This window comes from Gracilinanus agilis, chromosome 4, assembly GCF_016433145.1.
Source record: "Gracilinanus agilis isolate LMUSP501 chromosome 4, AgileGrace, whole genome shotgun sequence".
In the NCBI taxonomy this organism is placed as follows: Eukaryota; Metazoa; Chordata; class Mammalia; order Didelphimorphia; family Didelphidae; genus Gracilinanus; species Gracilinanus agilis.
The window spans coordinates 209,745,713-209,767,293 of NC_058133.1; the positions used below are offsets into that span (position 1 = coordinate 209,745,713).

The 21,581-nt window shown below is 42.4% G+C and overlaps 1 protein-coding gene across 1 annotated transcript in view; it reads left to right on the forward strand.

The window, feature by feature from the left end:
* Positions 1 to 5,266: 5,266 nt before the first annotated feature.
* HID1 (HID1 domain containing) overlaps positions 5,267 to 21,581 on the forward strand; it is a 33,406-nt gene continuing 17,091 nt past the window's right edge. Inside the window, exons 1-4 of the mRNA XM_044671646.1 lie at positions 5,267 to 5,332; positions 14,024 to 14,173; positions 15,965 to 16,141; positions 20,959 to 21,069. Of these exons, the coding sequence (XP_044527581.1) occupies positions 5,267 to 5,332; positions 14,024 to 14,173; positions 15,965 to 16,141; positions 20,959 to 21,069 (504 nt within the window). The remainder of the gene's footprint in view (positions 5,333 to 14,023; positions 14,174 to 15,964; positions 16,142 to 20,958; positions 21,070 to 21,581) is intronic.

The following is a 21,581-nucleotide window of genomic DNA, read 5'->3' on the forward strand; positions in this document are numbered from 1 at the left end:
CTGCTCTTTCTTAGTATCAATTCTAAGATAGAAGAGTGGCAAGGGCTAGGCAGTGGGGGTTAAATGACTTGCCCAGGGTCACAGAGCTAGGAAATGTCTGAGGCTAGATTTGAACTCAGGACCTCCCCTCTCTAGGCCTGGCTCTCAATTCATTGAACCACCTAGCTGCCCTGGGAATTACTTTTTAAGAAGCCCCAAAGTATGTTTGCTTTTTGCAGGAGAGGAACTCAAACTATAGGGTTGAAATAGGAGTCTGGAATGAACTGTAAGCTGGTGTGGGAGAGCAAGAATTCAGTGGACGGTTGATAGCAAACCCAAGATCAGCTGGAATAGGAGCTAATGGACTATTTGAGTGTTCTTTGTATTTCCACATCTGTTCATGGGAACCATGAGACCTTCTTTTTGTTTTTGAGTTGAGAAACCTAGACGTTAGCTTAAATGTACACCAGAGCTGTACTTAGAAGATAGATTGTCCTGAAGCAAGTTCAGGTAGGAAGGCTCACTGAGTCCCACAGGCAGAAACTGATCCTTTGGCTAGTACAACTCCTCTCTGTGATTAGATGGTCTTTGTACAAAGATATCTCAGTTATTATCACTTTCAAGGAATCTTAAAAAAAGTTTTTTTGATGAAGGAATCAGAGATACTCATCAAGTAAAGATTTAAATAGCCTATTTAGGGCTCAACAGGGGCAGCTAGGTGACACAGTGGATAGAGAACTGGGCTTGGAATCTGGAAGATATCTTCCTGAGTTCAAATCTGACCTCAGACTAGCTGGGTGACTTTGGGCAAATCACTTAACTTTATTTGCCTCAGTTCCTCATCTGTAAAATGAGCTGGAAAAGGAAATGGCAAACCACTCCAGTATTTTTGCCAAGGAAACTCCAAATGGGGTCACAGAGAACCAGACAAAACTGAAAATGGCTGAACGACAACAAAAGTTGTTACTATAGTTGTATATGGCTGAAGTGCTCCCCCATGCTCTAAGGCAGTGGTTCCCAAACTTTTTTGGCCTACTGCCCCCTTTCCAGAAAAAATATTACTTAGCCCCCTGGAAATTAATTTTTAAAAATTTTTAATAGCAATTAATAGGAAAGATAAATGTACCTGTGGCCATCACCGCCTTCCTGGATCGCTGCAGCACCCACCAGGGGGCGGTAGCGTCCACTTTGGGAATCACTGCTCTAAGGGGTGATAGAGATCACATTGGAAACATACTTCCTGCCACTAAACTTACATTCCTTTGGGTAAACACATTTATCTGTTCTATCAAACAGGATCACACAACATCCCATCTCTACCTCCATAATCTTCTCATCTGCCTCTCAGAACTATTAACTTCTTTCAAGGTTTACCTGAGGAGCCACTTTCTAAACAAGGTCTATCCTGATCCCCCTAGTTGTCAGTGCTCTCCTTTCCCCCCAAATTACCTTGTATTTATTTTGCATACAGTACTTTGAGTATCAGTAGCCATCTTATGGAATATGAGTGGGGATGGACTTCTGCCCTGGCCACTTCTGGTGACATGTGTGATCTGGCTGGGACCTTGCCCATGGAATGTTGATTCTGGGCCTGGACATTTCTAATAAGATTTGTTTTCCGTTATGTTGGGCACACAGAGGCTTCTGGTTGTTCTCCATGTGAAATACCCTTTAATCCTATGACTGGAGGGCTTCATTAAAGAGAAGTGACCATTGAGAAGGAAGAGCTGCCCTTTCAGTAGATTTAAAAGGCAGGAACAAATTTCTTCCTTGCTTGCTTTCCCTTTACCTTCTGTCTCAGAACTCAATACTCGATATCAGTTCCAAAGCAGAATAGCAATAAGGTCTAGGTAATTGGAGTAAAGTGACTTGCCCAGGGACACATAGCTAGGAAGTATTTGAGGATCTCCTGTCCCCAGACCTGACTCTCTATCCACTGACCCACCTAGCTGCCCCTCAGGGACAACTTCCTTCTCACTCTTTCTTCCCATCTGCCTAGTGGGTTGAGCCTCTCTCCCTTGGGTTTCCCAAGAGGAGGGGGATGGGGAAAAGATTTTCTACACCTGGCTCCTTACAAATAGCAGCAAGAATATGTGTTTATCTAGGTAAACCTGAGAGTGGTTGTTAAAGACCTAATTGACTCTTCAGTTTTGTGTTTCTTTCCAGAGCAAAGTTGACCACTGAACATTGTTCCTGAGGCTTGAAGGTTCTTGGCTTCCTCATTTTGTTCTAGCTGCACTGTGGGAGGTGCTTTTTGCAGTTACTATAATGCTTCCTCAAGGATAAGATGATCACAGATGAGAATGAGCCATGAGCACCTGCCTTGCCAAAACATGTGGACCTTGAGTGAATTACTCAGATAATGCAGAATCCAAATAAAGGTGAAATGCTTGTTCAGAGTCCCAGAAAAATATAGCAGGATAGAGTATTATATCATGCTTTAAATTTTGACAATGTAGCTTGATGCATATAGTCTCCATTATATAAAACCAACCACTCATATTAATGATACTTTAAAAAAGTTTTTATTTTGAATATTTTCCCCATAGTTACATATTTCATGTTCTTTCCCTCTCCCCCAAATCACCCTAACCCCCCTTAGCTGACACACAATTCCACTGGGTTTTACATGTACCATTGATCAAGACCATATTATTGATAGTTGGACTAGAGTTACCGTTTAGTGTCTACATCTCCAATAATATCCCCATCAGCCCATGTGTCCAAGCAGTTGTTTTTCTTCTTTTTAATGATACTTTTTGATCTTAAACATAATCATTTACTTAAGGCAAATGATATAACAATAACGTCATAGGAACTCAAAGTAAATTTAGGAATAATAAATACAACACAACTGACACATAAACCTGGGTCACACTCTCCTACTAATTAATATCCATGGAAGAGAATGGGCACACACTTATATCAACATGCCAAGAAGATACATGAGTAAAGAAAACCAATGTGCTCTTGGTAACTCATAATTCTGGAATTCTAAGCTTCATTGTCCTCTTTCTGTCTCAGCAACTGTCCATTAAAGGTTTTTGATGAATGGAGTTTCTGTATTGAACAGATGCTTCTACTGCTAGGCTGTGCTTGACTAACATTTCACTAGGCACAAGATTTCAGGTAAATTAGTTTATTTATAGAATTGCTTCTCTGATTCTCTGCTTCCAAATTGTTCCTCTGTTCAGGTAGACTTACTTCTCAATAGCAACAGAATTATCTATCTCTTTCAGCTTCAATCTGTGATGATACAAATTTGAAAACTGTGCCTTCACTCCTCTCTCTTCTCTTTTTTCTTCTCTCCTCTCCTCTCCTGTTCTGTTCTCTCTCTCCTTCCCTCCCTCAGCCTCTTTCCCTCTTTCCCACCTCTTACCTTTTTAGGGTCAGACTTTTCCTCTCTGTGAATAAAAAGCTCCCACTTTAGCTTAAGTTAGGAAATATTTTCATTTACTGGCTATAAACAGATAAATGACATCTCTCCTATATCATAGAACAATTCTCCTGTGCACATTATTCCCATATATTACAGCTTGTTACATTTAAAAATTAACAACTGCTATTTCAGAACGTAGAGTAAGAGTTAGTTTCTCTTAGAAATCTGGGCAGACCTATGATCCCAGATGAGTAAACTACAAAGGCAAAACTTAAATTAGCAACTGATTTTCTAGAATCAGATTTATGCCCTATATACATGAAATATAACTCTCTGAAAGGATCACTCTTTTTAGCATTTCTTTTATGGTAGAGATAATAAGTAGCTAGCCAATTCCTAGGATCTATTTTAGCGTTAAGCACCTTTCTAGAAGGGACTCTTAATTCCTTTGGGGAGGTCCTAAAGGTGAGCCAAAACTAAGCTTTGGGTGAGGTATAATGAGCTAGAAAAGTTTAAGAAGAGCTTGACTCCCTTTCCTTTAGAAGTCAAGCTCCCATGGGACTGGACCCAGTTCCCTTGAGCCCCTAAGTGGGAGAAAGTGTGCCACCTCTCCCTCTGTTCTTGGGTTATGTATGGGCTGTTATTCTTCCAGGTATACTGGTTATCCATGTAGAATGTAAATTCCTTGAAGGCTGGAAGTTTTCATTTTTGTCATTGTATCTCTGACATCTAGCACAGTACCTTACAAGTAGAAGTGTTTATTAAATGTAAAATTTAATTGAATGGAACATGGAACACAAGACATTTTATCCTTGCATTTTTAGCAAGTATTAAGGAAATACTCATTACTTTTATGACTACTTCAAACTTTTTGTCTGTGTACTTGATTTTTGCTTATTTCAATTTAATTTTAAAAGATTCCCAAAGAAAGATAATGGCTAGAGAATATAGGCAGGATATATTAGCCAGTCTGAGAAGCCTTAGGAGCAGAATCACCTCACCACCAACTTTTATAAATGAAATGCAAAAGTTACAAATTGTTTTCATTGGGAGGACCTGAGACAGGTGGGAAAAGAGTAGGGAAGAGAGAAGAAAGAGGGAATGGGGAAAAGGGTGTGATTGTAAACACCATAGAAAAGGAGAAGGTGGGAGCTGGCAGGAAGAAAGTGGGGGGATTAGGTATCCTCATGTGGGGAGGGTAAAGGAAGATGAAGGAGGAAGGAAAGAATCAGGGATATGAGGAAGCAAAAGGGGCACAAGGAGAGGTAAAGAAGAAAGGTGTAGGGATGGGGCAAGAAAAGGAGAATTAGAAACAATTGTAAATAATAAAGAGGAAACGTAAAGGAGAAAAAAGATAGGACCAGGCATGAAGAGAAAAAAATCTTTTAAAAAGAGAAGAGCTCTGGCTGGTGATGGGGGCAGGGCTAGCGAGAAGGATGGAGAAGAGGAATTTCACACAATACGCACATAATAAATGTTTGTCGCGATGAAATGAGGAATAAAAAGATAAACTAAGAGGGACCAAAATATGGATGATGAGGAGGGAGAGAGGTGGAGAAGAGAGAGACAAAGACTGTGATGGTGAACTGGGGATGCTGAGAGAAGGCAGAGAAACAGAGGGAAGGAGGGGTGGAGGAGGCAAATAGAAGGATGGGAAGGAGGGAGAGAGCCAGAGAGACCGCGGAGGAGTGAGCTGGCCAGTGATGGGGAAGGGGGCGGGGCGGCGATGGGGAGGGCCGGAGGGATCCGGGGCTGTAGCGGCAGGTGCCGGAGGAGGGCCGGGCCTGGAGGAGGCGGAGGCGGAGGTGGAGCGAGGCGGGGACGCACGGGATTCTAGGAGCTCATCTCGGCCACCGGGAGAGTAGCCCGTGGTGGCGGGGCAGGGATTGAACAGCTCCGGGAGGAGACATGGGTACGGCCGACTCCAAGCTGAACTTCCGGAAGGCGGTCATACAGCTCACCACCAAGACTCAGGTGCAGGCCGGGCAGGGAAACCGAGCCGTCCCCCTCCTTTCTCCTCCCCATCCCCATCCTTATCCCCATCCCCGGGGAGCCGAGCCGAGCTGCAGGCTCCTGGCTGCCGGGGGAAGCCACTTCTATTCAAGGCCACGGACGCATCCAAGGCTGTCTGGGGGGTCGGGGGAAGACTGGCCCCGGGAGGAGGGTGGGGCGTGATGGAGAGCACTAGTGGGACCGAGCAGAGAAGCCCCCCAGAGTCCCCAGGCCCCCAGCCTCCAGGGTGGTTGTTGCTCTAGGCTGACGTGTGCCTACGTCTGGGAGCAGCCGGCTGGCAGCTTAGTTCCCCTCCCCCTTCTCCCCTCAGGAGCTATTCCCTCCCTCGGTTCCGGCTCCCACCCACCCTGGGTGCCAGTCGGTCCGGACGAATAGCCTTCGATGACTCAGTGCAAACAAAGCAGGGGCTGGTGGGGGAAACAGCTGGTGTGTGTTGGCTGTGGTCGGGTCTGGCTGGCCTCTGATGGTCCCGGGGCCAAGGGAGGGCCTGGATAGGTCCCTAAATCTACAGTAGCAAGCCCTGCATGGGGAGGGCAGATGCCTTTCTCTTGGGTCTCCCCTCCTAAGTGTTGGGAGCTTGTGATCCAGGCCCAGGGCAGCCATCTACAAAGTTCATTTGTGATTCAGGGCTGATGTGTCTGTATATGGGGGTTTGGGAGGATGTATTTGGGGTGGTGGTGGGGAGGCTTCTCTTTCTGCCTCATAATCAGAATATATGAGCTGATTGAAAGACAGCCAGCTGAGCAGCCCAAACACTGACAGCTATGCTGGGCTCCTCTGCATGGGTTAACAGAACCCAAATTGTGCCTCCATTCCTGACTTGGAATCCTAGAACTGAAGGCTGTCAGATCTGGAAAGAGCCTGGGGGTAATACACCTGCTCAGGCTCCCTCCCTTCCTCCTCACTGGGAAGCTCTCTCCACCTCTTCCTCAAAGGCAAGGCATTTGTTTTCCTTCTTACCTGGAGTCAGATTCAGCTCCATTATTTTTCTTACCTTCCTTTTTTTCCTATCTCAGCCCCCTGGGATCCTGATCTCTTTGAGTTCCTCCAATCAGGTGGCATAGTTGACTGAGTCTAAATGCTCTCGAGTTCTTATTAGAATTCTGTTGATCTTATGTTATCTTCAGTGGGGCAGGGAACAGTCCTGGCTGGGCTACTTACTAGGAGTGGTCAAGTCGTCTAACCTCTGGGCCTCGGATAATTTTTTTTCCTGTAAAATGAGAGTATTCAGCTTGATGGCCTCTAAGGACCTTTCCAGCTTTAGTTTTATGATCTTGTGAATATAGCAACAGGTATGATAGATGACTGTCCTGCTTGCTTTCTCTAATTCTGGTTCACTTTGGCCTTACAACCCTTCAGCGGTTGGAGTCCAGCCTATCTACTTTTTTCCACCTATTGTTGGGATTGGGCTCAGGTTGGAACACTGCCCCCTGTCCCCATAAAGCTGTTCTCCTACTACTGCCTTCCCTAGATTCCCAGGAGCATGACTGATTGCTCTTTGAGGGTGATCTTTCCCAACTAATATCCCCTTTTATCCTCTCTGTGTTCCCAGGTTCCCTCCTTGGCCTCAGGTTCCATTTTATTTGGCTTAGAGATCCAAATTCATGGATTTGTGGGATAGGAGAGGCAAAATTGAGGATAGAGCATGGAGAGGGGTGAAAGATAAGTTCTTGTGTGTGTGTGTGTGTGTGTGTGTGTGTGTGTGTGTGTGTGTGTGTGTGTGTGTAGGGAGCACTACATGGAGAGGTGGGAAGCTCCCTTGGCTACCTATGAAGTTAGAGTACCCTGTCTGAGGAATGTGCCATGTGGCTCTTGACACAGTGGATATTGTTGAGCTCTTAAAAAGAGGCTGGTAGGTGCTTGGTCCCCAAAGGGAACTGGTGTAGTTTGGATACCAACCTGAGAAAAGGGTGTCTGAGATTTTTTTCTTTCAAGTTCTCTTTCCTACAAAGGTCTACTTCATGCTCACTATCCTCGATTGTCATTCCAGCTTGGAGGGATGGTGATGAAAACAACACCCCCGATTCCCTGCCAAGACCTGCCCTATATGTAGTTTCTCCCCAGGTAGGGAAGGGAACAACAAGGATTTGAGCTCCTGGACAACTTCTTTGGGACACTGTTAGGATTTGAATTGTTTGCTCTGTTAGGAGGTGAGAAAAACCCAGCAGCCTTTTCCTGTAGCTGAGGCTGGAGCCGCCTCCCTGGCTTTCCTGCAGTGTATCCTGTTTTCTTCCTAGCCCATAGTCCAGCCCCAACAGTGGGTTTGTCCCCACTTCAGAGCTTTTTTTGTAGTTCTCAGTGGTTTCCTGTCCCTTTCCCTAAATGGGCAGGGTCCTGGTAGGAAAGTTAGGGAGAGAAAGGTGGTGGTAGTTGGTTTGAAATAGCTGAGGATTCCAGCTGTTTGGGATTCCTCTGCTACCCATATGACTTGAAAGCTAAATTGTGTGTGTGTGTGTGTGTGTGTGTGTGTGTGTGTATGTGTGACTACAGTTGGTAACCCTGTACCAAGAACAAGGGTAAGGAAAAATTATTTTCCCAGAATAGGTCTGGGTAATCAAGACCATTAGACAAAGTGTAGGGGGCTCAGGACACTGATGTTCCTTTCCCCCCACATTGGAGAAAGTACAAACAGAAATAATCACAACTCCCCTTCCTGTACTGCTCTAAGTTTTACAAAGCATTTTTTAGACATAAGTTCACTTATCATTGGCGATGGCACTCTAGATTTCTTATCTCTTGAACACATTCTCCCATTCCCTTTGGAGAAGACCCAAGCAAGACCTGGTCATTACTGAGTAAATAATTGACCCTTATTTCTTTCCAGTGTTACTGGGATTTCCTTGCTCTAGACAGCATTTCCTATTCCACATAGAAGAAAAGTGGCTTGACTTTGAGGAGTTTCCTTTGGGTGCTGATGGGGAAATGGGAGGAATCATTTTATGGTAGAGAACTGTCATGGAATTTAGGGTCATTCTAGCCAAATGCCTCATTTTACAAATGGAGAAACTGAGGTCCAGAGAGGTTTATCCACTTACTATTATCATACAGATAGTGTGGCAGAGCTGGGATTCAAACTCAAGTCCTGTGACTACAAGTTTATTGTTCTTCCTGTGGTACCACTATAACTCCCTTAATGGGGAGCAGGATAGTTGTTGAGTGAGAGAGTAGTAGCATCCCTATTCCTTTCCTGATCAACTCGAACAATAGTGGCACACATTCTTGAAGGAGTATTTTCAGGTTCATGGTAACCTAGGTGAAGGGTGAGGGTTTGGAAGAGTTCTCTGCCCTAATGGGCAGCTATGTGGTGCAAAAAATAGAATGCTAGGCCCAGAGTCAGGAAGATGAGTCTTCCTGAGTTTGAATCTGGCCTCGAAACTAGCTCTGTGATCCTGGGCAAGTCACTTTAAACTGTTTGCCTCAGTTTCATCATCTGTAAAATGAGCTGGAGAAGGGAATGGCAAACCATTCCAATATCTCTGCCAAAAAAACCTCTATATGGGGTCACAGGGTCAGATATGACTGAACAACCACAAAAAAAACCAACTATGTTCTAATGCCTGCCCCCTTGAGATTCAATTCTAGTATCCCTAGCAAGAAAATTCCTCCATACTATAATGTAGTGCCTCCCAGATTAAGCATTCCCAGAAGAAGGAAATCAAGAGCCAGTCATGCTAACTTAACTTGTTCTACGAGTTCTTGGTCTGACACTTCTTTGCGCCAGGCCTCATCCCTTGGGTTCTGGGCAACATGTTACCCCATGTGCCTTCTTATACCTGGGAGACTGGACAAACTCTGGCCTTAGGCAGTGAGTTTTCTTTCTAGTGTGTTTAATAAAATTGTCAGTGGCTCTCTATTGCCTACAGAATAAAGTTCTATCTCATAAGTCTGTTTGACATTTAAAGATCTGCCCAATATGGCTCCACCCTATCTGACTTTTTCTTGTTTAATTCTTTCCCATCAACTCTCTGGACAACTCCAGAAAGAAACCTCTGTCCCTATCAGCAGAGTGGTCCTCTTCTTTTTAGCCATTGAGTAGGGGAAATGCCACACAGGTGATCATAAGGCTTACTAACTGGAAACCCCATTCCCAGCTTCCTAGTAGCATGATCTGACCTTATCCTGGACTGTTGACCATGGCCCAGACTCTAGCCGCTGACCCTCAGAGCCCCAGAAGGGTAGTTTTCCTCCCATTTTAGTCAGTATAAAACTGGCTCTGTGGGTTTCTAGGATGTTTTAGGTATTTACCCACATCTGAATTCATAATAGGCAGTTGTGGAAACTGAGCCAGAGGGCAGATGAGCTTATGCAGAGAACCCTGTATTATTTGCCTCCTCTCAATTGGGAAAAATTCATCAAACATTTCATTCATCAAACATTTATTTGAGATATATAAATCACCATAGAACTTTTAGTCTAATAGAGGAAAAGACACTAATCCAGATCATATATTATGTTCAGGTGATAAGTTCAATAGAGAGAGGCAAAAGAAAATACCATGTGAGATCTGAAGAGAAAGGGGCATCAATAGAGAATCTGAGCAGCTTTACCCATAGTGGGCGTAAGTGATGCTTCCTAGCAGAGGAAGCATTTGAGCTTGGCTTTATAGAATGGTTAAGAGTTCAAGCAGCAATGGTTGGGAGACAGGGAGGGAGGGTATTGCAGGCACAGGACACAAAGGCATCATTAGGATTCCAGTGGATAGAACTCTGGACATGGAATCAGGAAGGAAGATGAGTTCAAATTTGGCCTCAGATGCTTAATAACTGTATGACCCTGGTCAAGTCACTTGTCTATGTTTTTTATCAGTTTCCTTACCTATAAAATGATTGGAAGAGGAAATGGTAAATCCAGTCTCTGACACTTACAAGCTGTGCTATCCTAGACAAATCACTTAATCCTGTTTGCCTCAGTTTCCTCATCTGTCAAATTAACTGGAGAAGGAAATGGCAAAATCCTCCAGTATCTGTGCCAAGAAAACCCTAAATGAGGTCACAAAGAGTCATACTTAACTGAAAAACAACTGAACAACGGGGATGATGGCAATCTAGGACTAAGAAAAAAAGTGTGATTGAAACAGATATGAAGGAAGAATGAATAAAACTTGATTATTGATTGAATATAATTGTTGAGGGAGAGAAGAAAGTAAAAAATAATGCCAAGAGTGTGAACATAGGAGAATGGCAGGGAAGGTACAAACATTAAAGGGGAAGTAGGTGTAGGGGGAAAGATTAAGAGCTTGGTTTGGGGCATGTTGAGTTTGAGGTATTAATGGGACATTAATTGTAATTGTAAAGTAAGTGTAGTTTACAATCTTTACAAAAAATGTAAAAATGTAAATTGCAAATTGTAAAGAAGTCCTGTTGGCACTTGAATTTGGAACTCAGAAGATAAGTCAGGCCCTGGAGATAGAGATTTGTGAGTCATTTGATTGAAAGAATGAATGAGATTGTCCTAAACCATAGAAGTGAATGAGTGAGAATGGATCTGGAATTTCAGAAATACCCATGAAATGGGTTTGTAAAGAGAATGAGAAATTAGAGGAGTTGTTAGAGAGGAAGTAGGATGACCAGAAGAGAGTGGTGTATATGAAGAGCCAAGATGATGAGGGTATCCTGTAGCAGCAACAAGAAATTATAGATCAATAAAGAATGAGGACCAAAGAAAAATGCTGGACTTGGTCATAAGATCAGTGTTGACCTTTAAAAGATAATTTTTAGGAGAATGGTTGCAGCAGAGGCTTGATTGCATGGAGTTGAGAGATCAAGGGCAGTGAGGATGCATTGAATATTATAGACAGATTTTTAAAAATTTTAAATTAAATTAAATATTTAATAGTTGTTTTCTGACATTTTAGGATTTGTTATATAGGTTGTACATATCTTATCATGCAATGCATATTTCTATGTTTGTCATGTTGTGAAAGAATATACATATCGGTTACAGTAGTGAAAAATTCATAGAAGAAATAAAATGAAGAACAGCATACTTCAACCTGCATTCAGATTCTGCCAGTTCCTTCTATAGAAGGGATAGCATAGACAGATTTTTCTAATAAATTTAATGATGAAAGAGAAGATAAAGTTGGGATGACATCTAGACAGGATAGACTTCAATTCAACATGTATGTATTGTGTAAAAAACACTACTTAGGGGGCAGCTGGGTGACTCAGTGGATTGAGAGCCAAGCCTAGAGACAGGATGTCTTAGGTTCAAATTCAGCCTCAGACATTTCCTAGCTGAGTGCCCCTGGGTAAGTCACTTAACTCCCATTGCTTAGCCCTTACCACTCTTCTGCCTTGAAACTAATACACAGTTTTGATTCTCAGATGGAAGGTAAGAGTTTTTTTTTTTTTTTAAAGCACTACTTAGGTTAAGAAAGAAAAATATTTTTTAAGGATTTAGGGAGATATTTGTAGATAGAGAGGAATGAGCCAGTAGAAATACAGCAATTGAAAAATGTGTAATTAGAATCTTGTACCCCTGGAATTAATCTCCCCAAATCCCTTTCCTTTTGTCCCCACATTATGTGCTTTTTTGAAGATAAGATTCTGGAACTCCGCCCTTGCTCTCTCTTCTCCCAGTTGTGTGGTCCAGGAAGCTTCTCTTTACTCAGGCTATATATACTTGGAGTATTGGATATTCATTTTTAATCTTACAAAATAAGAGAAGGGATTGAGTTAACAAGTTAATCAACAGGTTTTTATTAAGTATCATCTATGTGCTAGGCACTGTCCAAAGTACTGGGGATACAAAAACTTAAATAAAATAGTCTTTACCTTTAAGATTTAAAATGTTTACAATTCTGTACTTATATATGTATCATCTATATCTATATATATATATACATATCTGTTTACTTCAGCCATTTTCTGGTCATAGTTAACTCTTCCATAACCCATTTGGTGTTTTCTTGGCAAAGATTCTAGAGTGGTTTGTCATTTCTTTTATAGATGAGGAAATTGAAGAAATCAGAGTTGTGAATTGTCCAAGGTCACAAAGCTAGGAAGTATCTAAATCCAGATTTGAACTCAGGATGATTAGTCTTCCTGCTCCAGGCCTGGGGCTCTATCCATTGTACCACCTAGCTGCCCTACATCTTTGTCTGTTTATTAACTACTTACTATGTTCCAGGCATAATATTAAACTCTGGAGATACAAAAACAATGAAACAAGGTAGTCCCTACTCTCAAAAAGAGAAACATGTATAATTTTAAGTAGATACAAAATTTCAGGAGGGCAAGTACTAGCTGCTGTGTGGGAAAGGTGTGGAATTCAGGAAAGACCATTTGTGGGAGTGATTATTTGAGCTAAACTTTGAAGGACACAGATTCTAGTCAAGAAAGAAGGAAGCATTTATTAAGCATGCCAGGCATTGCACTAGGAGTATTTGAGTTAAAATCTTGCTACGAAGAGGATGTGCATTGCAGGCATGGAAGACAACTTGTGCAATACCATAGAGCCAGAAGATGAAATGTTGTATATGAGGGATGGCAAGAAGCCCAGTTTGGCTGGAGTATAGAGTGTTTGAAAAGAAGTCATAGTTTAAGTTTAAAAAGTTTAAGAAGGGCAGCTGGGTAGCTCAGTGGATTGAGAGCCAGGCCTAGAGACGGGAGGTCCTAGGTTCAAATCCGGCCTCAGACACTTCCCAGCTGTGTGATCCTGGGCAAGTCACTTGACCCCCATTGCCTACCCTTACCACTCTTCCACCTATAAGTCAATACACAGAAGTTAAGGGTTTAAAATAAAAAAAAATTAAAAAAAAAGTTTAAGAAGACTCAAAAGGTAAGCTGGAGCCAGATTATGAGGGGTTAAAATACCAGAGAAGAGTTTGCATCTGGAAATAAAGGGATTGGCTTTAGTGAGGAGGGATCCTATTTCTGTAAAAAGGGGGGAGGAACCAGCAGTGGCCCAAGTTCCTGGACACTGCTAGAACATTTTTTGTTTTTAATTTTTGAATAAATTTTTGAATTTTGAGATTTTCAAATGTCAATTTTTGAAATAAAAGAAAAACTCTTATCTTTTGACTTAGAATGGATACCAAGTATTGGTACCAAGGCAAAAGAGCTATAAGGGCTAGGCAATTGAGGTTAAATGGCTTGCCTAGGCTTACACAGCTAGGAAGTGTCTGAGGCTAGATTTGAATCCAGGTCCTCCTGAATCCAGGTCTGGCACTCTATCCAATATCCCCTCTATCCACCTAGTTTCCCCTGCCAGAATTTTTAATGGCAGTCACTTTGTCCTGAAAGAGGTTCAGAGAGAGGTGTCTAGGGTCACACAGTTGTGCTATGGTGGAGCTTACAACAAAATGTCATCATTTTGACTCTCCTCTGACCACAGTGCCCATCTCTCCCTGATGGGCTGTTTATTGGCTGGATTCCACTCCCATAGGGCTCTTTTATTTCCTGCCTATGCAGTAATCTGGTCCCTACTGCCTCCCAGTAAGGGGCTCAGAGGTTGTTGTGGGTTTCTCCCTAAAATCCATTTGATCCTGGGTTTTGGCTGGGATCATTGACAGAACAACTGACATTCCCTTCCTTTGTAGTCATAGGGCTAAGGTGGATGAGCCCCTTCTCTCCTACATAATCCATGGGATTGAGAGAGGGAAAGTAGGTGGTTGTAATGACTTTTCTCACTGCTCCATCTTCCTTCCAGCCTGTGGAGGCTACTGATGATGCTTTCTGGGACCAATTCTGGGCAGACTCGGCCACCTCAGTACAGGACGTCTTTGCATTGGTTCCAGCGGCTGAGATCAGAGCTGTTCGGGAGGAGTCACCTTCCAACTTGGCCACTTTATGCTATAAGGTGAGGGGCTGCTATGGTGGTGGTGGTGGGGAGGACTGATACTCCTTCTATTTCCCAGACCTTGGTAGGATATGGGTGGTAGAGGAGGGGTGAAGTCAGCAATGTCTTAATCTCCCTGCTTTAACCTCCTCAGTGAGTATATCTTTTCCCTGTATGCCCATAATTTTACCTCCTTCACCAACCCACTTGGCTTCAGGGTTCCAGAATGGGCAAGTGATGAGTTTGTTTTTCCCTTCCTAAGCTGGGGTGGGAAACTTAGTCTTTCTCTCTTTTCTTCCTCTTTTAAAAAACCCTTAGAGGGCAGCTGAGTGGCTCAGTGGATTGAGAGTCAGGCCCGGAGACTGGAGGTCCTGGGTTCAAATCTGGTCTCAGACACTTTCTAGCTGTGTGACCCTGGGCAAGTCACTTTGCTCCCATTGCCTATCCCTTACCACTCTTCTGCCTTAGAACCAATACCCAGTATTGATTCTAAGATGGAAGAATTTATTTATTTTATTTAAAAAAAAACCAACAAAACCCTTACCCTCTATCTTAGAATCAATGCAGAGGAAGGGTAATGGGCAGACAATTGGGACTAAGTGACTTTCCCAGCATCACATAGCCAGGAAATGCCTGAGGCCAAATTTGAACCCAGAACCTCCCATCTCTAGGCCTGGCACTCTATCCCCTAAGCCACCTAGCTGCCCCTCCCTTTTCTTTCCATGTGCTTTTTATTATCCAGTTCTGCCTGAGTGCTTATTGTTTACTGGCTGGTATATGGTATATTCCCATCGCATTTCCCCAGAACTGTCAGGGGAAAGAACCATTTCTTTGGGACTTAGGGATTGGAGCCCTCCTTTCTATAGATTAAAACTGTGGAATATGCAGTGAATTGTGATCTATCTCTTGGCCCTGAGAAGATTTATTCCCAATGATGTATCATTTTTATTTCTAAATAATGCCCTAATTGTATTATTTGATTTCTTATAGGGCTCTATAACATTGAATTTTTCAAGTTTTTTCCCCATTTCTTTGTCCCAACAATCCTCTCACATTTCCTGCCCAGGACACTTTCTAAAATTGGGATAATAAAGAATGAGAACAGAAGCTCCATCCTGTCTAGTAAACAAAAGTTTAGGCTAAATATGTCTGGGGTTAGCATAGCAACATCCTTGATTCCCCCATTGGGATGAATGGGGGAAAAATCAATCTCAGCCAGGCCTAACTTGATTTCTTCAATTGGGATTGGCATTGATATTGGAATCCTTTGATCAGGTATGTGACTTTCCCCATCATCATGAGGGAAAATGTTAGCCCACCCCCTGGTTATACATCCATTAATTAGAGATATCCTGGGCTATCTAATAAACTTCCAAAATGGTATTTAATGACTCAAGATGTTGAATGAATTTGTCTTTCATCACCAAGAGATCATGGATCAATTAACTTATTGGTTATTGCTAGCCTAATTAATCAATTGATTTTTCTTAACAGAAACCTAGTCTCTCAGAATTTTTATTTTGTCATAGCCCAGAACTGTTGAGACTTCTTCTTTGCAGGCTGGTACCAGACTGGCACAGACACTATATTTTCTCTTATAATTGCCAATAAATATTTATTAAGCCTTTATATACCTATGCTAGATGCTGGAAATACAACTACAAAAATGAGCAGATCTTGTCCTCAAGGAGCTTACATTCAAAGTGGTTCCTACTACCCTCAATTAGAAATGATATCATCCCAGTGAATCTGATTTACGGTGATTTCTTTGTCTTTCCCACCCCACTCCACTCTCCACTTCCCTGTTGATAGGCAGTTGAGAAACTGGTACAGGGATCAGAGAGCGGCTGCCACACGGAAAAAGAGAAGCAAATTGTCCTCAACTGCTGCCGACTCCTTACCCGGGTACTGCCCTACATCTTTGAGGATCCTGACTGGAGGGGCTTCTTTTGGTCCACAGTGCCTGGAGCTGGCCAAGAAGGGGTATGTGTGTGAGAGGAGAGGTCAGGACATATCTATGTGCCAGGAAAGAGGGGAGGGGGAAGTGGAAGAGTTTGTGTGCCAGGGGCAAGGGAAGGGGAGGTCTTCTGTGTGCTGAGAAAGGGGAGAGATTTGTAGGAAGACAGCAGCAGTCAGTTTAGTGGCATATTGAAAAGGATTGGATTTGGAATCAGGAAGACTGAATTGTAGTCATATCTCAGACATGAACTACAAATCAGTGGTTCCCAAACTTTTTTGGCCTACTGCCCCCTTTCCAGAAAAAATATGACTTAGCCCCCTGGAAATTAATTTTTAAAAAATTTTAATAGCAATTCATAGGAAATATAAATGCACCTGTGGCCATCACCGCCTTCCTGGATCGCTGCAGCACCCACCAGGGGGCGGTAGCACCCACTTTGGGAATCACTGAACTACACGATCCTTTGCAAATCACTTCTTTTCTCTGAGCATTATCTGGCTTCTCATCTATAAAATGAGGAATAAAGTAGGATATTATTATTTTTTATATACACCTATTTCATACAATTGTTATGAAAGTCAAATGAGTTAACGTATAAAATGCTTTGTAAGCCTTAAAGTGTTATATAAATGCTAGCTATTGTTTTTATTCATCATTTATATTATTTATTTTAATTATCTTCAGTATTGTTTACATTGGGCAACTAGATGGTACAGTGGAAAGAGTGCTGGCTTTGTAGTCAGAAAGACTCATCATCATGAGTTCAAATCTGGACTTCAGACACTTATTGGCTCTGTGACCCTGAGCAAGTCATTAAGCCCTATTTGCCTTAGTTTCCTCATCTTAAAATGAGCTGGAGAAGGAAATGACAAAACACTCTAATTAGCAAGAAAACCCCAAGTGGGGTCATAAAGAGTTAGACACAACTGAAAAATGACTGAAAAGATAATTTATATGAAAATAAAATATAATTTAATTTCATGGATCCCTTGAAGTAAAGAGGTCTTTGAATTCCCAGCTCCTGGTCTAGTCCAGTCCCTTCATTTTACAGCTGAAGAAGTGAAGCCCAGAATAGGAAGTGATTTGCCCAAGCTCATACAGCTATTAGTGGTGGAAAAGCCTAGAATTTAGATATTCTATACCAGAGTGATGACAGAGTCTTTTATTCTCTAGCATTATATTCTTGAAAGAAAAATTCTTTTTTTGGGGGCTTTTACTCTAATTAATGAAGCAAAACTCATGACCAAGAAAATTAAAGGAGTTTATTAAAAATATGTCAAGGCAGTATTGACGGGCTGATCCCAGGAGATCCACAAACTTTTCAAGGTGGACTAGCTTTTTATATTACAACTTTTGTAATGAGATAGACAATTCTGACACTTTGTACAGGTAGGGTTTGCACAGGTGAGGTATGACAGACAGAGTGATGTCTTCCCCTTCACTACTGTTGACTAGAAGGGCTAATGAAATAAAAAATAAGTACAATAAATAAATACACAGACTGTCAGGGCCCAAAGGGAGTGATGGGGTGCTTAGGTTAACTGCCAACACGAAAACACACAAGGGAATCACACCCACTTCCCACAAATATAGGACAGTGCTGGGGAATGAGTGGTGACAGGACCCAGAATGACAAGTGAAACCAACAGCCTTCCTAACTTAAGCCAGGGGTTAAACTACACAGATAGTGGATCCTTTTTGGTTGTGGAGAAGGAAACAAATAGGAAGTAACAAAAATAGTTTAATGAAGGTAGGGAAGGAAGATGGGAGAGGTTTAGATCAGACTAATCTAATACTAAAGGGGCTCAGCCAACTATCAGATGGAACTGACTTCACTGACTCTAGCACAGACAGACAGTCTGGCTGGAAACAGGAGTGGCTGCAGTGGGCTATGGAGACAAAGGGATTTCTCATGCTCCTGGAGATGCTTTGCAAGCTGAATTCACGATGATACAAGTAACTGGACAAATCCTTGGTCAGCTAGTAATCCACAAAACTGAGGTTAGAGGCGCCCTGTAATTGGTCCACCCAGTCATAGTGACTTGTCCTTCCTCAGTCTAGGTACTTGCTAGATGTTAACACAAGATCTCCAAGGTTCAGGATATAAAACAGCTAACAGGACCCCAGTAGCCAAGCTACTTGCTTCTGCACTTGGCAGTTCCCAACAACGAACTCCTCCAGCTCATGCTGCATTCCACAGAGAATGTCCATGTCTCCCAGAAAAGATCTTGTCTCCTGCTGCCTGTGCATTGTGTATATATCTTCCTGCCTCTCTTTATATTTGCCTTTAACACTAGGAACACAATGGGTCACCGAGTAATTTATCTTTTTTTTTTTTTTAAACCTTACCTTCCATCTTAGAATCAATACTTAGTATTGATTCCAAGGTAGAAAAGGGCTAGGCAATGAGGGGTAAGTAACTTGCTCAGGGTTATACACCTAAGACATGTCTGAATCCAGATTTGAACCCAGGACCTTCCATCTCTAGGCTTGACTCTCAATCAACTGAGCCACTTAGAGGTCCCTCAATTTATCTTTTTTTAACCATTTATTAATATTCATTTTTAACATGGTTACATGATTCATGCTCCTACTTCAATTTATCTTTTAATAATAGTCTGATATTATTTCTTGGATTCCTCCTTGAAATACAGTGGGGGAAAGTGAGAATTTGGACTGCTGGGTAGAAAGTAGGATCCAAGACTCTTGGTCTCCCCTTTGCTTAGAGGGGACCTATTTTCTTGCTGTCTCCCTAATACCTCAATTTCCCCCATCTCTGCTCTCTTGGGTCCTTATCTTCTCCCACAAAGCATTTGGATCTCTTTGGGGCTAGGAAGAAAGTGATGGCAGAGTAAGCTGAAGAGGAAGATCCAACAGACTAGGGAGAATAGGACAAAGCCCAGGGATAGGGTGATAGAGAACACCTGGTGCCTAGGATGCCAGGACCCCAAAGCTTGAATGCTTTCTATTTTGAAGGACTTTTTGGACCATATGTCACTTAAGTCCATGATATCCTTCCTTTTCCTCAACCTCTTAGGCAAGTAATAGGCAACTGGCCTGGGGACAGGACAAAGGGATTGGGAAAGTGGGAAGGAGATGGACTGGGCTCTTTTTCTAGCTAGCATTTGAGGAGGGTGGAAAGAGAAGAACAGATTTTTGAGGCCTTTTGTCCCTCTCTGAAAGACTCATCCCTGGTTCCTCTCCTGGTAATAATAATAAGTTGTCATTTTCAATCATGTCTGACTCTTTGTGACCCCATTTGGGGTTTTCTTGGCAAAGATACTGGAGTAGTTTGCCATTTTCTTCTCCAGCTCATTTGACAGTTGATGGTCACAGAGCTAGTAAGCATCTGAGGCCATATTTGAACTCGCAAAGATGTCTGCCTGATTCCAGACTCTATCACTGCTCTATCCACTATGCCATCTAGCTTTCCATAATAAAAAAATAAAACAATTAGCATTTTAAGAGTTTCAAAGCACACTAACTTGTGTTATCTCATGTGATCCTCACAAAGCCCCCATGATGTAACTGCTCTCATTATCCGTATTTTACAGATGAGAAAATGGGCTGTAAGGGACTAAATTTTGGCCAAAATCACACAGCTAGTGAATATCTAAGGCTGAACTTGTGTCCTAGTGTTCTACCCACTATGCTACCTGACATCCTGGTTAGTTAAAATTGAATCTCCCACTGGTTCCTGACATTCATTGCCCTTCATTATCAGATGTTCCTATATTATGATAGACTCCCTTCTGCCTTTTAATTCACAAAATATTTATTAAGCACCTACAGTGTGCCAGGCACTGTGCTAAACACTGGCAGGGGTGGGGGGGACAGTGACAGCAAACCTATGGCATGGTTGCCAAAGATGGCAGGCAGAGTGTTCTCTGTGGGCACCTGGCTGTCCCCCCCCCCAACATCCAGAGTTCCATTACTAAAAAGGTATAGGGAGCTCCCCCTCTCCACTGTGCCTAATGACATTTTTTCACATAACTGCCCCTCTGCCCAGTAGACCAATGGGAGTGTACAGTAGGTAAGGTGGGAGGCTCACCGGTGGCAGAGCTGGAGGGGACTGGAACACTAGGACCACTCCTTTCCCCCTCTCTACACTCCCTGATAACATTCTTTACTTCATCTTCCCCTCTACCTAGCAGCCCAACTTTCTCCCTCCCCTATGTGGGATAAGGGGGGACAGGGTATGCCTGGCACTTAGTGGGTTCATCATCACTGTGTGTGTGGGTATAAAAAGAGGCAAAAGACAGTCCTTACCCTCAAGGAGTTTGCAATCTAATGGGGGAGACTATATGCAGACAAATATACTCAAGGCAATCTATTTATAGGATAATAGAAATAATCTTAATTATTATAGTAAAAAATTTAAATGAATGCTATATCACATATAAACATATAAAATATATAAATAAATATAAACATGTAATAAAATTATATCATTTATTAAAATTTATATTTGTGTTATATTTATATTTAATTTATCATTAATGCTATAAAATATAGTTTATAATTAAAATGAAATAATGGAAAGTGTTAGATAATAAATTTTAAAATAAGAAGAAATCTTTAAAAGAGATGCATATGACAAAATTGCACCTGTTTGTGAGAAAAATTTAATAAAGAAAATTTAAAATTTAAATACAAAAGAGAGAGATGCACATGGATGTGGAGAATGAGGAACTCGCTCTCCAAAGCCTTCTGGCTTCTTTCCTTCATCTTGTGTCTGTGGGTACCTTATCTGGGATGCCCCGCCCTAATAGTACATGGCTCTCAGATACTGGAAGTTTGTGGGATCTTCTGTTAGTCAGCCTCTGAACTTTCCTATTGTTGACAGGGGGAGGAGGATGAGAATGCCCGGCCCCTAGCAGAATCCCTGCTCTTGGCTATTGCTGACCTGCTCTTCTGCCCAGACTTTACTGTCCAGAGCCACCGAAGGAGTGCTGTGGTGAGTTGGGGTGTGTAGTGTATTGGGGGAAGATCCATGAGCTGTTTTCTTCATCCTGTGGGGAGCTAAAAATGTTGTTCCTGGGATATTGAGACAGGAGGTGTCTTGGGATGAAGGCTAGTGTAGATAATGGTTAGAGTCTAGTGTGGCTCCAGTTGGCAACAGCTGTGGTGCTTGGTGCTGCCCTGGGGTGGAGGGAGCAACTAGAATAACTGGAAGACTTCTTGTTACATGCTTGGCCTGAGGGACAGATGCTCTTTGTCTCCTACTGAGTTGGTGGCCAGTGCGGGGTAGGGTTGGTTCCATGTAGTTGATTGTGCTTCCCTCCTGTCCCTTAGACCTTAAAGATTTCCTTTTCCTGAGAGTCAGAGTCAGTGGTCCCCATTGCCCAGGCTCCTGCTTCCCAAAATAACTTTCTTTTGATGTCCAGGAGAGAAAAAGAGAGAGAGAGAGAGAGAGAGAGAGAGAGAGAGAGAGAGAGAGAGAGAGAGAGAGAGAGAGAGAGAGAGAGA